This window comes from Condylostylus longicornis, unplaced genomic scaffold, assembly GCF_029603195.1.
Source record: "Condylostylus longicornis isolate FDR11 unplaced genomic scaffold, ASM2960319v2 ptg000027l, whole genome shotgun sequence".
NCBI classification, from domain to species: domain Eukaryota; kingdom Metazoa; phylum Arthropoda; class Insecta; order Diptera; family Dolichopodidae; genus Condylostylus; species Condylostylus longicornis.
In genome coordinates, this window is record NW_026577996.1 from 2,913,414 (window position 1) to 2,929,701 (window position 16,288).

Consider the following 16,288-nt stretch of genomic DNA (forward strand, 5'->3'; position numbering starts at 1 on the left):
TTAATATATAATATGCATATAATATGTTCATAATATCTTAATTATGTAAATCATATATACATACTATGTATATTGTAAATTATGTACATGCGATTTTCCAATATCTCTAAATATAATTTATATTTAACTTTTATGGATAATTTTTTAATGGTATTATTTATTACACATTCAGATTTTACTTCACTAAGTAATAAAATTTTGGTTTTATCAAAAAATTTTAGCAAACGAAATAATGCATAACACACTTCTTAAATAAAACGTTTTCTTATTTTTTTTTACTTTTTTTTTGTGTTATTTTTTATTTTGTTTGTACATACATATATTAATATATATAAGCATCCTACAGCAATTATATATAAATTTTTTTTTTATATCAAAACTCAGAGTAGCATCACGCAAATATTTGAAATATTTCAGTTTATACATATTAAAATTTCTTGTATTTTATAATAATTATTTTTTTTTTTATTTTTTTTTTTTTGATTGCGTCGCTGATTTTTACCGTATTTTATATTAATTATTTTTAATAATTTTTTTTTATAATTATTATAATCTATTTTTTTTTATTTGTATTGTGTTTTGACTAATATTTAAGTGTACGCATTTACAAATGTTGTAAAAAAGGAATATATGACAACAAATTTCATCACCAGTTAGCTCCCGAAAGATCCATCTCAGACCAAGTTGTATTCTTTAAGATTTGACTGTAAAATTGTATCTTTTACAGCGGCGAAAACAAATCTTATATTTTCAGTATCTAAAATATATTAAAAATATATTAAATATATGTAAAAAAAATGTATTTTAATTAAATTAAAAAATTAATTAAAATTTTGATTATAATAAAATTGTTTTATAATAAAAATATTTTCATTCAATTACAATGTGTACAGCAAGGAACTTTATAAAAACCAGACAATCAAAAGGTATTTAGGCTTCAGGAAATAATTTTTCCTTTTCTTTATTAAATTTAACATGTTTTTAATTTAAGATAATAGTGGCAAGTAGCATCAATGAATTTGGAAGTTGAAGTACTTTGTAGGAAAATTAAGATTTCATTTAAGATTCTTGATAATAAAGATTAAAAAATAAAAAGAAAAACATCAACAATCATAAGCACACAAGTTTTATTTTGTAATTTAAATTTTTTTTTAATATTACAATAATAATTTTGTACTTTTTCCTTCTTTTATATAAAAGATAGTACACACTTTACATTCACTGTGTTGAATTGCTCGAGTAACGATTCCATCCATAAAAAATTTTTTTAACCCAAATTGAATTCTTTTAAAGCGGCTTGCATAATTGTATCTTTTACAGCACAAAAGACCAATTTAATGTTTTCAGTATCTTTACATTATTTAAATGTATTTAAAGAAACAGAAATAGAACAAAAAACAATTTCAAAATAAGTTTAATTAGAATTTATTTCGAAAAAACACTTCTTTATATTGAGTTAAATCAAAATATATTTCAAATTTCTAGCGCATAATTTCTACCCCTACATTACATTTCAAATATAAAATTAAGTGTATGTAGCTACATGTGCATTACTTATAGCTTTACTTTTACCTCAATAAATTATTGAAACTTGTGAAAACTAAAATTCAAAAACGTTTTTCGGTCTACATGCATATAACTTTCACATATTTGTATAAATAGACAACATTTCGAGCGCAAACTGTAAAAAATTAAAAAAGTTTTGATAATTACGTTCACATATAATTTTAATAAGGGAGAAGGAATGGACTGCAAACGGAATACAAACCTCTACAACAAAAACGGTACCAATATTAAAAACAAAAGAATCAATTCTAATACAAAAGTATGATAAGGAAAAACTTGGATGTGGAAAGCGAATATTTTGTTTTTAAAAAAGTATTATATACAAAATTTTTAAAATCTTCCAAATTTTACGGAATTTTCATTTTGGCGATGCCGAAACAAAATATATACAATATATTTTTATCATCTTAGAAAATTTCGAGTACATCTTCTAAATTCATAGATTCGAACTCAAGTTAAAATAAAATGTCGGGTTTTGTTCTACAATCCAAACCTACCGGTCAAAAGAGTCCCATATTGCCTTCTTAATAACTCAAATATTCTTCGTTATTTTACACTGAACGAATCACACAATTAACCAACTTTCAAATTTAAATAATATTCTTCATAAAATTGTTAAGAAAACAAAAAATTTTTTTTTGTAAAAAAAAAATACTCACCTGTAGCACAAGTAAAATGAGAATAAATAATTTTTTCTGAATCAGGATTAAGATCTACAAACATACGAAGAATAAATTCTCTAGCAGCTATAGCATCCCGCTGGGGTCCTAAAATTACATAAAGCAATAGCTAGATTTTGTCAAATACTAATGAAGCAAAATACAAATATTAGTGTGAGCTGTTAAATGAAGCTAATTTACTATATTACATATACATATACATATTGTTACAATTTCTTTTTTTTATGCTGTCATACGAAATTCGCTACAATGTTATAGTTTTAATTAAATTAAGATACTAGCATTTTTCTGCCAGGAAAAAAATATTTTAGTTTAAAACCTGTAGCAGTTGTAAAATGTGAATAACACTGTCGGTCTGGATCTGGATTGGCGTTTAAATATTTTTGCAAAACGAAGTTTTTTGCAGCCATATGATCTTGCTTCGGTCCTTGTTATAAGTTATATGAATTAATTTCACATTTGTTAATAGGTTTTTAAATTGATTTTTTCTTTTTATATATTTAAGTAATGATTTCCAAGTTTACCTAACGTGAAATTTTAGGATTTAAATTTAAATACTTACCATCGAATTCTGGAAAATAATCTACCAAATGTGAATACATGATTTTCTCTTCTAATAAATCTTTTTTATTTAAAAATAAAATAATCGAAGAGTTCTGGAACCATGGGTATGTAATAATGGTTTTAAATAAAGCTTTGGATTCTTCCATTCGATTCTAAAATAAAAAAAATTTTCAATAAAACATACAATGAAATATATGTATGTACATATGTATTTCGAAAAAAACATTTTTGTTTTTTATTTATTTACCTCATTCTCCGATTCGAACAGAATTTGATCATATTCAGATAACGCCACCAAAAATATAATTGATGTTACATTTTCAAAACAGTGAATCCATTTTCTTCTTTCAGATCTTTGTCCACCTACATCAACCATTCTAAATAGGAAAATAAAATTAAAAATTAGTTTTTTGGTATATGAAATAAAGTTTTTTTGGGAAGCTCTATCTAAAGCCTAGATAAGAAACTGCGTAAATTTGTTCTAAACATACAAGCGTTAAATATATAAGTAAAACACATATTTATAAAAAAATTTTAAGCGATACTCGTAAGATAATTTTACTCATTTCCAACTTCAAAAGGATACCTAAAAACCATTCCGTCTAAATCGAATGGATACTCTAAAATCCCCGTTGTTGGTACTCGAGCACGTAAAATGTCTTGCTCTGTTGGCAAGTAATCTGGAACTTCTATTCGATCGAGATCGCTTAAATAACTACATTTTTTTAATTTGTTTATGTTTGTTTTAATTCCAACACATGCATAACATATAGTTAAAATAAATTAGTAAAAATAAAACGTGCAATGTAATAAGAAATGTATTATTAGTAAATTATGTTTTTTTTATTTTTTTTATTATAGTCAAATTTTATGTTTTATAATTTTGACTTTATAATAGGAAGACAAATGCAAACACTTAACAAATAATGAATAAAATCCACACCGAAAAAATAAGTAAAGTTTTCAGGAAAAAAAAAACAATACCTAAAACGTATTTCTTCTAAATCAAATGGATATTCGATAATCCCAGTAGTTGGTATACGCACTCTTAAAATATCTTGTTCGGTTGGTAAGTAATTTGATCCTGCAACTCGATCTATTTCCATTAGATAACTGGGAATGTAAAAATTCTTTATTTCATAAACTTATTCTATTTATTTCTGATCAAATTATATATGTACTAACTTTCAAAAATTTTGTTAATTAATTCAAGTCAAACTTAAAAGAAAAAATATTGCTGAAATTATGAAACTAAAGAATGAAAACTTTTCTCTTTTTTAATACACACTTATAATTTTTTTATCAAAATAAACAAATAGTTTAAAACTGAAATATTTTTTACTAAAATAAATTTATAAAATTTGAATTTAAATAGATTTTTGCTTTAACAAATTCCTGCTGTTGAATTAATTTAAATTAAAATTTGTTTTAGAATATTATTTAGACGTTATTATTCCGGACATAATATACTTATTAAGTTTAGGTTTCGAGTGTTTGCATGTGCTCAAAAAATAATGTTTAAACTGAAAAATCTTACTATTTTGCGGAATCAGTCAACTGGTATTCTCTTCTTCGATCGTAACATTCTTGAATTCCGCTGTCTGCCCATAAAGCTTTAATGGCTGTAATATAAGGATCTTCTAATGTAGTGACTGTTTCATAATCAATTTCTTTCACTAGATCCGCATGAGCCTAAAAATATAATTATCAGACAATAATAATTAGATATGAGAATTTAAAAATTCATTTAAATTTTTTTTATAATTTTACCGCAGTTTCAGCAGATCCATATTGTATTTTTAACATGTCCATAGCTCTTATCATAGATTGCATGGCCATAAAAATATTCTGGAAAACTATTTTAACGTAACCTTTTTTGTCATCGTCAGAATAACCAGCCCCATGGATGATTCGCATTTGTTTAATAAATGTGGATTTTCCAGATTCACCAGTGCCTACAATATTACAATTATGCAAAATAAAATATGTTTTACGTTTGAGGATTTTAATTCGAATAATTGAAATTTCTTAAGAATGTTTTTTCCTCTAAAATCACAACATAATACAAAATACATGAAATACAAAATATAGTTATTGAGTGTGTAATTAATAAAACGAATTGCCGATTCGTGTTTACTATGAAATTTTAATATAAAACAACTTCAGTAAATTTTTAGTTTTTTTTTCATGAAAAATATTTGAATAATAAGAATTAAAATTGTGTGCACCGACTGCGCTTTTCCTTTTAGTGTTTTTGTCATTAGAAAAATTATTTATTTTAAAAAATTTTTAATACTAGATTCATTTATATTCCTTTTTTATCAATTTACTTGTTTTAAGCATGTTGTGTAAATATAGTTTTGTAAATATTAAAAAAAAAAAACTTTTAAGCAGATTATTTTTATTGATTTAGCGAATATTCACGGACACGACGACTTGTTGTTGTCTTTAAAGCTCAGAGAAAATCGTCTATTAATTGGAAGAGTAGATCGTTAAGCATTAATAATACATGATAAATTAATTAATGTTTACAGCCTTAGAATTATATTACCTAGCAAAAGCAGCTTAAGTTCTCTTCTTGCATCTCTTTTGTCTTTGCGTAACTGCCTTTCTATTTCCTGATTAATACGCTTCTGCTCTTTGGCTTCCTCAGATAAACAACACTCCATAATAAATAGTTTGTGAAGTTTTTATTTATACGGCGTTATTCTTAATTTTTTTTATTATTTTATATTTGTTATTATTACTGATTTATTTTTTAATATTAATTCTTTTTATTCGACCAGGAATTTTATTTAATATTAAATTTTTTCAGTGCAACCATATATATATATATGTGCATATATTTACGTATATATACATATATATATACATATATACATATATGTATATGTTATATGCATAAATACATATATATGTATGTAATAGATATAATTAGATGTATATATAAGTTATAACAATCGAAAATAAAATATTTTTGTCTATTATTTTTGTAGAAATTAATAATTATGTTTCACTATTGAAAGTTTCATCTGAAATAAAAAAACCAAAATAAATCAAATTTAATTATAATTGGAAAAATATAAAAATTTAAAAGATGTTAACTCACTAGACGCTTTCAAAGTTATGGAAAAAACAGAAAAAAATTCCTATTCGATTTACAAAAAAAAAGAAATGTGAAATCTAAGTAAGGCTTCGTCAATGGTATATTTTAATATTTGTATGTGAAAAGGAATATATGTGTATTAGCGAAATAATCCAATTTAGCTGGCAAGGAAGTCGATTTTTTGTTTAACAAAACGCCTAAATATATATAAGTGACAAAACAAAAATCGATGATTCAAATCATCACGTGTTTACCCTAGACAAGGTACTCTATGAACACACATATTATTAAGTAAAATAGAAGAAAAGCAATTTTAAAAATCGTTTTCTATTGATATAGATTTTTAAATAAACCATAATACAGCTATGCCCTTAAATTTAAATAGTGAAGTCAATTTTTTTTCTTCCCTCAATCATATTATTTATTATGTATTAGTAAGTATGTATATTTTATGCGATTGGAATTTCTAAAAGTTATTCAAATTCCAAAAAGGAATTGTGTGTAGTTTTGGAGACCTTTAATGTTAATCTGCAAAACCTTGAAATTTTGTTCAATTTCATAATTTAATGAAAATTTGTAAGAAGAAGTGAAATCAAAACGATAGTAATACGGTAATAATACCATTATAATACGGTAGTTTGTTATCATAACATTATTTTACGAAAATTTGACGGATTACGTATTATTAAACTGTTAAAAAGAACCAAGCTATGTGATCAATTAATAAAATTAGGTTCCAAACTTTTATAAATACTTTAAAAAATACTTTTATAAATAAGAAATTTTTTATTTTTAATTGAAATAATCGATTGTAAATGAGAGCTTTTTATTTCAAACTTCCAATTAGAGTCTTAAAATTTAAGATTCTAAAGAATAAGATTTATTTTAAACATGCTTCAAACTACCAAATTTTAGAAAAAATTCCCAAAATATTTTAATATTTTTACGTAAATTTTCAATTATTATTTATTTTGTACAAATTTATATTGATTAAATTTTAAGGGGGTAACCAATGACATGAACTTAAATTAAACTTAGTTGACTAACATTAACAAACAAGCTTTTGAATAAGTAAAGCGAACTTCCAAATTTATTTCAATTGAAAAATCACCGAATAAAAAGTTTTCGTACAGGCGCATGCGTTCATTGAGTTTTTTTTTCAATTGACTTACTGAATTATTCTTAAGATTTTCAAATTGTCCTTAAATTATTTAACTTGTTTTTATTGCTTACTTGTATTTTTGTGTAATAATGCGTTAATATATCCATGAAATCACCAATTACAAAGCTGAAGTTATTTATCGAAGTAATCCGAAATAACAAAATTTACAAAAGCAATGCTTCGTATCGTAAGTCATGTTTAATATTCCGATGTTTTTCGATTGAAATATTTTCGTTTAATTTGTTTTTTCTAATTAAAGTTACTTTGAAACTTTTTTTAATGTTTCTCTGTTATTCAGTACTATTCAATTTGGAAAACAAGAAATTCTGATGTGTTAAAATTTGCAATTATTTTTTTAAATTGCCTATTATACTATTACTATTTGGAGCTATTACTGCCAAACTAGTATTTTGTTAATCTGAAGCTATAAGAAATAATTTGTAGATCATAACATAATTTGAGTTTTAATTTTTCAATATCTTATGTTTTTCAAATGCATACTATAGAACTTCCCAAATTCATATTTATGTACGATTGTGTGTTAAAATTTAAGGTACTTATACACATAATGTGTATGTAATCTAAAACTAACAATATTTAATGAAAGTTTTAAACAACTAATACTCCATAAAGCGAGTGCAAGAAGTAAATAGTTACTACTTATACCTAGACAGGTTCAACATATTGGAGTTTGACTATCTCAACGGATGTAGTTTGCGAAGAGATTTGAATAATTATGAAAAACAAGCTCATTATGTTAAAAATACGTAAGTACCTACTTTTACAAAAATTTTTATGTTTAGCATTTTTAAATAGTATTTTTCAATATTTGACTTTTATAAGGTTAAAACAGAAACCTATCTAAGATATTATATTATAACAAGAGAAAATGGGGTAGGTACCTGCCATATTATCCTACCTACTTTAAATAAGCAACTATATATAATATAATATATATATACACGTGGCCTATTATATATGTAAATCATAGATATTTCGCTCTTTACAGCACATTTTAGGATATGAAATTACAATAAATATTAAATTAGGAAATTTAAAATTTTATAACTACTGAAAGTAATAAAGAACGAATTTGTTTTTTAATACCTAGGCAAGTATCTACTTTCCGACCTACCTAACTAATAAAGTAATTATTTCAAATCAATTTTCTATCAATGAAATAATTTTGCTATAATATGATATACATATGTGTACTAAACGAATGTGAAATAATTTTCCATAAAATTATTTTATAAGTTAAACAATAAAATATATTACTTTTTATACTTATTTATAATTCACCTTATAGATAGGGAGGTACGAAAAATGTTACCTATACTCGTATATACATAGGTGCCTATGGACTAGTACATAGATGTCTGTATAAGTGCAATAACTACTTACATCTCTAATTTCTTTTTCTATTAAATTACTTCAAATTAAAATGGGATTATGATGTTGAAATTTCAGAAAATTTTTAGTATTTTTAACAAATTGTTTTTCCACTTCTTTCTTACATTTTCTACAAATTGAAAAAGTACACTAATTAAAAGAAAATAATATGTACAAATGTACATGCATATATTTTATATACATATGCATACATACATACATACATATGATATGTATAGACTATAGATTTTTTTTTACTATATGACAGTATGTATATAAAATTTACCTGTCGGGCGAGGTCCAATAAAGTGCAAAATCAAAACTTTCGTGAAAATTTTTGTATCTTTTATATTTTTTATTAAAATGAATTGTTTAAACACCAAATTTTTAAATATAGGCGATTTACTTTGTAAATGGACAAAATTGTAATTACTTAAAAAATATATTCAGTTTTTTTTTTCACCGAAATTTTTTCTGTATAGGCTATTTATCATCACGACATTTACGAAGATATTGTACCAAAATACATGTTCTAAATGTCATTTTTCAATTGAAAACAAAATTTTAATATTTCTAACATTCTAAAAATTAGCACATTGATTTCAGATAACTATTTAAAAATTAAATTTTAAAACTTAATAAATTAAAAAAAAATTTATTTTGAAATGCTAACGCCGCCTATTAATGATGGCGGAACATACAAAAACTAGGTATCACTTCTCAGCTCGACTTTTAACGCGATTTTAATTAATATGTTTATAATATATGCGAAAATTGTCTTATTAGCACGCACACTATTATACCAATTCACTTTCAAAACGAATTGTCAATTTTTATTAAAATAAATATCAGAATTATTTTTTTTCAATATCCTTTAAGTTTTAATAAAATTTGATATGATTAAAATTTAATCTAATCAAAAATTAAGTTAAACTTTTCCACTATTAAATAACTTAACAAGATTTTTTTACAAAAAATTATATTTCTCAAATTCCTTTTTATCTAAATGACAGTTACTACCACATCGTATTGAACTTAATACATTCTGAAATTTTATCTTTGTGTGCACTAATTGTAATAAAACAAACACTTGGCTAAACAAGATCCAACTATTTATTTATAGTGTTGTCTCTTTAAAACTTTTGTATCAAAATTATATTTTCGTTCCACAATTAATGTCACATATCCCCACACAAAAGGTATCGCAACATTTACTATGTAAATAAGATAAGAACTCATTGGTTCGTCGCTTTTAAACTGGATTATTTCAAGTCGAACTAGTTTTTCTCTTATTAGTTGTCTTATTAGATATATTTTGAGAAGAACAAATTGTTATTCTTAATACATTATATAAAATAATAATAAAATTGAATGTGACTCAACTTTTTCAGGGAGAAGAAACGAACTGAACTAGAAAAGAAGAGAATGTCAATTTCATAGAAAATACATCACTGTAATCCGATGAACTAGTGAATTAAAAGTTGATTTTATAATTAACAGATATTTGTATTATTATTGATATATGTATAAGTAAAAGTTGTGTTTGATTTTCCAGCCTCAAGTTTTTCGCATAAGAATTATTATATGAGATAAGTGGTTATTTTTACAAATTTAATAATTCGATGTCGATCAACTAAAAGTTTTCTTACATACCAGCAGAATTTAAAAATTTGGCTAAGAATTATTTTGACATACAAATTTTTTTTTTACATACTGATGTTCTTTGTTATACATTTCTGATACAGAATACTATTTCTTTTGAAATCTCTATAGCTCTGAAAATCTTATTCTACGTAATTGGTAACAATATTTTCAAAGGCTCATCGCTTTTCTACTTAAATTAGGGTTGTCTTTATTATATAGCTAATATTTCAACAGTGTTATCGTTTATGATTTTGGGTACAAACTATTTAAGATCGAATAGAAAAAGGAAGTTATCAACGAAAGATATATAAAAATTGTAATATAAATTACCAATTTTATAAAAGTGATGAAAAAATTGTATTAGATATAGTTATTTCATTGTATCCACTTTACTCATTTAAAATATACGAAAGGTTGCTAATTTTGTGGCAATAATGAGTTATCTTTAACTGCATGGTTTGGATGTTTTTGAAAAGTTGGATGGTGTTAAAAAGACAAACGAATTTTCAAAACTGATATTTATTATTAATTTAAATACATAATTTGAATAAAAAAAGCACATGATATATGAAAATTATTCAAAAATGTGTCCATAATAGTATACAATGCATAAATCGAATGCATAGCATATGTGTATGTATGTACTTATGAATATAAAATATGTTTCGTTTTACAAAATACGTCCGTAGATATATTATGTACATTTACACTTTCATACATACGTTGTATTAAAGCGTTAATCACAACGTAGTTAAAGTTTAATGATAAAGTTAATAATTTACTTTTAAATAAACTATAAATAATTATTTATTTTTATTATTTTTATATTAATATTTTTTTATTTCATTTTTTATTTAGTTATTAATTTATACGCATAATGCATAAATCGAATACCATATATACTTATGCATAATATGAATAGTATACAATATGTTTTAGTTACGAAAAAACATTTGTGCTTTTACCTTTCTCACAAGCTTATGTGACAATTTAAAAGTTGGGTTATTTCTAATTAAATGGTAACACCATTAATATGTCAAAAGCGTCGCTCACGTATTGCTATCTATATTTCCGGAATATTATAATTGTCTAAATCCTTTACGTCGATTTCTGTGAAACTAACAACATGAGGTTTGTGAATTTCTTTAAAATTATGTTTTTCCAAATGTTCCAGACTAATGTTTTTTTATTTTGTTTTGCTCCTCGAAGAAACTATACTTTATTTATTTTAATTTTTTTCTACTTTTAGCTCGTTAAAGCTTCAAAAAAAGCTTGCCGCATCTGTTATGAGATGTGGTAAGAAGAAGGTTTGGTTGGATCCTAATGAAATAAATGAAATTGCAAATACGAATTCACGTAAGTTTATTGCAATATTTGAAAATGTTAAAAGAATTTTTATTTGTATAATATCGATTAAAATGATAATTTTAAAAAATTTTAGGGCAAAATATTCGTAAATTAATCAAAGATGGGTTAATTATAAAGAAGCCTGTTGTTGTACATTCACGTTACCGAGTACGAAAAAATACTGAAGCCAGACGCAAAGGACGTCACTGTGGTTTTGGTAAAAGAAAAGGTACTGCTAATGCAAGAATGCCAACAAAGTATTTGTGGATGCAAAGAATGAGAGTACTTCGTAGACTCTTAAAAAAATATCGGGACAACAAAAAAATTGATCGTCATTTGTACCATCATTTGTATATGAAATGCAAAGGTAACGTCTTCAAAAACAAAAGAGTTTTAATGGAATACATTCATAAAAAGAAAGCTGAAAAACAACGTACGAAAATGTTATCAGATCAAGCTGAAGCTAGAAGACAAAAGGTACGTGAGGCACGCAAACGTCGTCAAGAAAGAATTGCTAATAAAAAACAAGAAATATTAGAGTCACAAGCAAAGGAAGATCAATTAGCTGCTCAAGCTACAACAGGTCCTGTAAAAAAGTAAAATGTCAATAAAAACAATTTAACTTAAAGAAATGAATATTGTTTTTAAATGTAAGATTTGTTTTTAATATTTATCTTGATAAGTTAACTTTGCCGCGTTTAATTTTTGAATATTCTTTTCTACAATAAACAGTTTTTGATATTTAGTTTTTTTTAAATTATATTCAAAAATTTTATTAACAACTTTCAACATATTATTTACTATATAACGCCATAGAAGAAGGAACGAATAGTTTTCCAAAAAAATATATTGGCCTGACTGAATGTGTGCACGGCTGCCCGAAAATATGAATACATTGTTTAAGAGCTTTTAATATTTTCCATAAAAAAAATTCTAAATTTATATAACAAACATTGAATAGTTTTAGTGTGAGGTCTTTATTACGTGGTATGCTAAATCATCTCATACATTCCTTTTTTTTGTGGTATAAACACATTTAATTATGTAGATTTTTTACTACACATCTTTGCTAGCATTAAAATTGTATTGCATCGTCATTAAAGAAATAAAATTAGTAAAGTAAATAGAAATTTTTCTAATTTCTTTTGAAATGTGAAATCTACGAAATTTCAAAACTAATTACATAAGAAGATTGTGTTTGTTTATTAAATAACACTGCTGATATTGTTTAGATAAACTTATATAAGATGATTGTATAGCTTGTTCCTATTATTTTAACATAAAGCCTATCAGTGTAAAATCTCGAACATAATTTTGAAAAGACGAAAGTGTTTTTTACCTACATATGATTAAACGTTGTCTTTCTGATGAGGTTTGAGCAACATTTTCTAAAGACTATGAAAACAAAATATAAATAATAGTAAAACTGTCAAAGTTTTATTACCTGAGTATTATAATAAAATTATTATTTCGGAATTTTGATTAATTTCCGGAATATCTTATAATATAATCTTGAATTTCAAATGAGACTAATGATACAAATTCTATCCCAAAACAAGAGTTTGTAATAAGGATTGTGAACGTGGTACAAGTTGTTATTTTCTGGAAATAAAACACTACTTTTAACATACATATACAATTCTATTATTAAACTAAGTTAAAATTAATCGTGATGAAATAAATGTATGTAACAAGATATTTACCAATAATTTATAATGTTGTATTTTGTATACACAAGTTACATACATATATTAAAATTATAATTAAATAAAATTATAATAAAATACATATTGCATATATATTAATAAACAAACATACATAAGTACTTAGTGAAAACTCCGCTATGTTTATAAGCTTTGTAAAATTTTCGCAATGTAGCGAAATTAGTAAGAGTAATTATTGTACATGCGATAGTGAAAATTTCTATTGTATGCACATATACAAATACTTTACATTTTACATCAACTTTAATTTAATAAAAGACTAGAATTTCTTTTTGATTTCGATAATGTTTAGTTAAAGCAGGTTTCAATTTTAAGGTTTTATTTTTTAGATGGCGTTGTTTTAAATTTTTTAATTTACTTTACAGACGTAATTTACTACGACTTGCGTAATAAAATCAGTGGGACTGATGAAAATTTATGTAAGGATAGAGTTTTAAATTCATTCCCCGAGAGATATTTAAAAGATATGTAGGTACAAGTGTTTTGAATAAGAATTTGTTCATTATTCAAAATTCTCTTCAAAATATGTACTAACATTCGTATTTGTTCATACTTATGTAGCTCTAACTAATGAAAAATCCATAGTGCTTATAACTATGAGCATATATGAATATAAGTATGTATGTAATACATATCTATATGCTTATGATTTATCTACAATTAATATGATTTATTTACAATTAAGTATTTTAGGTAATTTAAATATGTATTTAGCGTAAACTTTCAGCGTTTCGCCATTTTTTAGAATTATGAAGTCTTCAATCATGATCAAGCGGTAAGTTCTTCTATTGCATTGAAGTTCTTTTTTTCCTTTTTCCAACAATTTGACAAATTATATTATAGCTATAAGTCAATATTACCTTAATTAAGAAATAATATGTAATACGGTTTTAAATACTGGAATTAAATTGCAATTTTTTTTAATAAAATCTATATGAATTTCATATATTATTAGTAAATAAAAATTTATTGATTAATTGTTTTCTCTCTTTTTTCGAGAGTAAGTTTTTGTGTGCAGTTTATTTTATCATTGATGTACCTACATTTATTAATTTATAATTTTTGTTTCTTTTTAGATAGATGGTTAAAATTTATATTTTTTTAAATGAAAATTAAATGAAAGCGAATTTTCGATTTTTGATTCTTTTGTAGCGGATTATCCTAGTATAGAAAGATCCTAGCCCGGAACTAGTAATTCTAATTATATATGGTATTTACATATACATATGTATGTATATACAAATACATATAATATTTTATTTTAATATCCTGGTAAATTAAGAAAAATATTTAAAATCGTTTAGCAAGTCTCTGTTAGTTTAGCAAGAAAATGCGGTTAAAGTTTTTAAATTTTTTTGCAAATATCTTAAAAATAATTTTGCTACAGTCTATTATCATATATGGGCGGACTCTATGAGCTCCTGGTGGTCACAAAAACTACTTATTAAAATATCACAAAAAAAATTTCGTCTTATAAAAGAGTAATTGAGAGAATCTCCCTAAATTTTACTATTTTTAATTTAAAAAATTCGTAAACATTAGAAAAATTATGTTTCGTCCGTACAGCGTTAATCACAACGTTCGTACATAATTTACTTTTAAATAAACTATAAATAATTATTTATTTTTATCATTTTTATATTAATGTTTTCTTTTATATTATTTTTAATTTAGTTTAGTAAATTATTTTAATAGTAATTATTATGCAGTTTGTGTTAATAATTAATAATTTGTCAATATTCTATTTATGTATGCATATATGTACATGTATGGATGTATGTATAAAATTTATTAGTTTTGTAGGAGACAAAATTATTTGAAATTTCTAAAATTTTAACCAATAAGATTTTTTTTACAATAAAAGCAAAATTAAGTTTATCTAGTTTACTTATTTATTTTTTTTTTGTTTGAGAGTTATGCATGTACATAATTAGTGTTATGTTGATAAATTATATCCAAACATCAATATCTGCTTTGATATTTATGTATGTATGTACATTTATTTGAGGCTACATAACATTTTGTGGTGAAGACATTAAAAATATAAGTATGTAGGTATGATGAAAAATATGGGGTGTTTATGTCAAAGGCGCGCGTAAGAAGTGGGTTATGATATTTTGTCTTTTATATGATTACAAAAGCTAGTAATATCATAGGATGGTAGATATGTTACAAACAATAATAATATACATATATGTATGTATGTACATATATACATATGACATCATGTTTTTTTTTGAAACAAATGATTGTATGTTCCTATACGCAAATAGGACAAAAAACGAGTCACTCCAAAAAACATGGAAAACATGTCAATATTCAAATACATACTCATATGTACATACGAGTCGTACATACATATGTATGTACATACTTACATAAATTTCATCTATTTTTGTATTTCTAGTAATAAAATTGACTATAAATTCATTTATATATTTATTTACTTTATAATATAAACGAAAATTTTATACATAAATGACAGAGATTGTGACAGAGAATGCATGAATATATATGTATATACATTATGTATAGAGCTTTATTCAAGAAAATTCAATATTTAAATATAAATGTGTATGTAATATATTAGTATAACAAAATTCATGTATACATATGTATATAAATAAAATAAATATATGTAATCTGTACTGCTTTATATAATGTGAACAAGTTCAAAAAATATACTGATGATGATAATGGTGTAGCAAAGCAGATAAAAAGTCAAGAATAATACAACAAAAAGTCAATGCGATTTGATGTCCTTTTAATACTTTCAAATTATTTAATGCTCCGCCCAATATTTTTTTTTTATTGTTTTAAAAGGCGGAGTTTTAGTATTTTTCTATAAAATTATTTTATTTGTCATCTTCTTCTTATATATGGTGTACTCATATTTAAACTAATTTTAAATGTATATAGAATAGCATTGTTGTCATTTGCACCAAGTATCAAGGATCATTTGTTACATTTTGAACTTTAAGGATATAGAATATAATGAGACTTGTACAAGTTAACTACTTGGATTAATTACATACTTTTATATCATTCCAAGGAATACATAAAAAAAAAATTTAAAATTCAAGTGTATTCTTTTTTTCATTTT

The 16,288-nt window shown here is 24.0% G+C and overlaps 2 protein-coding genes across 6 annotated transcripts; one reads left to right on the forward strand and one right to left on the reverse strand.

The window, feature by feature from the left end:
* Nucleotides 1-229: 229 nt before the first annotated feature.
* LOC129607235 (G protein alpha q subunit) lies at nucleotides 230-9,330 on the reverse strand. Of its 5 annotated transcripts, XM_055518075.1 has the most exons (10): nucleotides 8,757-9,327; nucleotides 5,362-5,842; nucleotides 4,581-4,765; nucleotides 4,348-4,502; nucleotides 3,795-3,923; nucleotides 3,397-3,525; nucleotides 3,058-3,187; nucleotides 2,809-2,962; nucleotides 2,226-2,333; nucleotides 234-757 (listed from the first exon to the last, which is right to left on the reverse strand). In XM_055518075.1, the coding sequence occupies exons 2-10, from the start codon at nucleotides 5,477-5,479 to the stop codon at nucleotides 675-677; spliced, it is 1,191 nt and encodes a 396-aa protein (XP_055374050.1). In that variant the 5' UTR covers nucleotides 5,480-5,842; nucleotides 8,757-9,327; the 3' UTR covers nucleotides 234-674. The 5 variants fall into 5 exon arrangements, with proteins under 5 accessions (XP_055374049.1, XP_055374050.1, XP_055374047.1 ...); XM_055518074.1 differs by lacking the exon at nucleotides 3,397-3,525 and having other exon boundaries at nucleotides 230-757; nucleotides 8,757-9,330; XM_055518072.1 differs by lacking the exon at nucleotides 3,795-3,923 and having other exon boundaries at nucleotides 282-757; nucleotides 8,757-9,251.
* A 1,831-nt stretch (nucleotides 9,331-11,161) lies between these two features.
* On the forward strand, nucleotides 11,162-12,202 carry LOC129607306 (60S ribosomal protein L19). Its single transcript, XM_055518211.1, has 3 exons — nucleotides 11,162-11,245; nucleotides 11,364-11,470; nucleotides 11,556-12,202. The coding sequence occupies exons 1-3, from the start codon at nucleotides 11,241-11,243 to the stop codon at nucleotides 12,059-12,061; spliced, it is 618 nt and encodes a 205-aa protein (XP_055374186.1). The 5' UTR covers nucleotides 11,162-11,240; the 3' UTR covers nucleotides 12,062-12,202.
* Nucleotides 12,203-16,288: the final 4,086 nt, after the last annotated feature.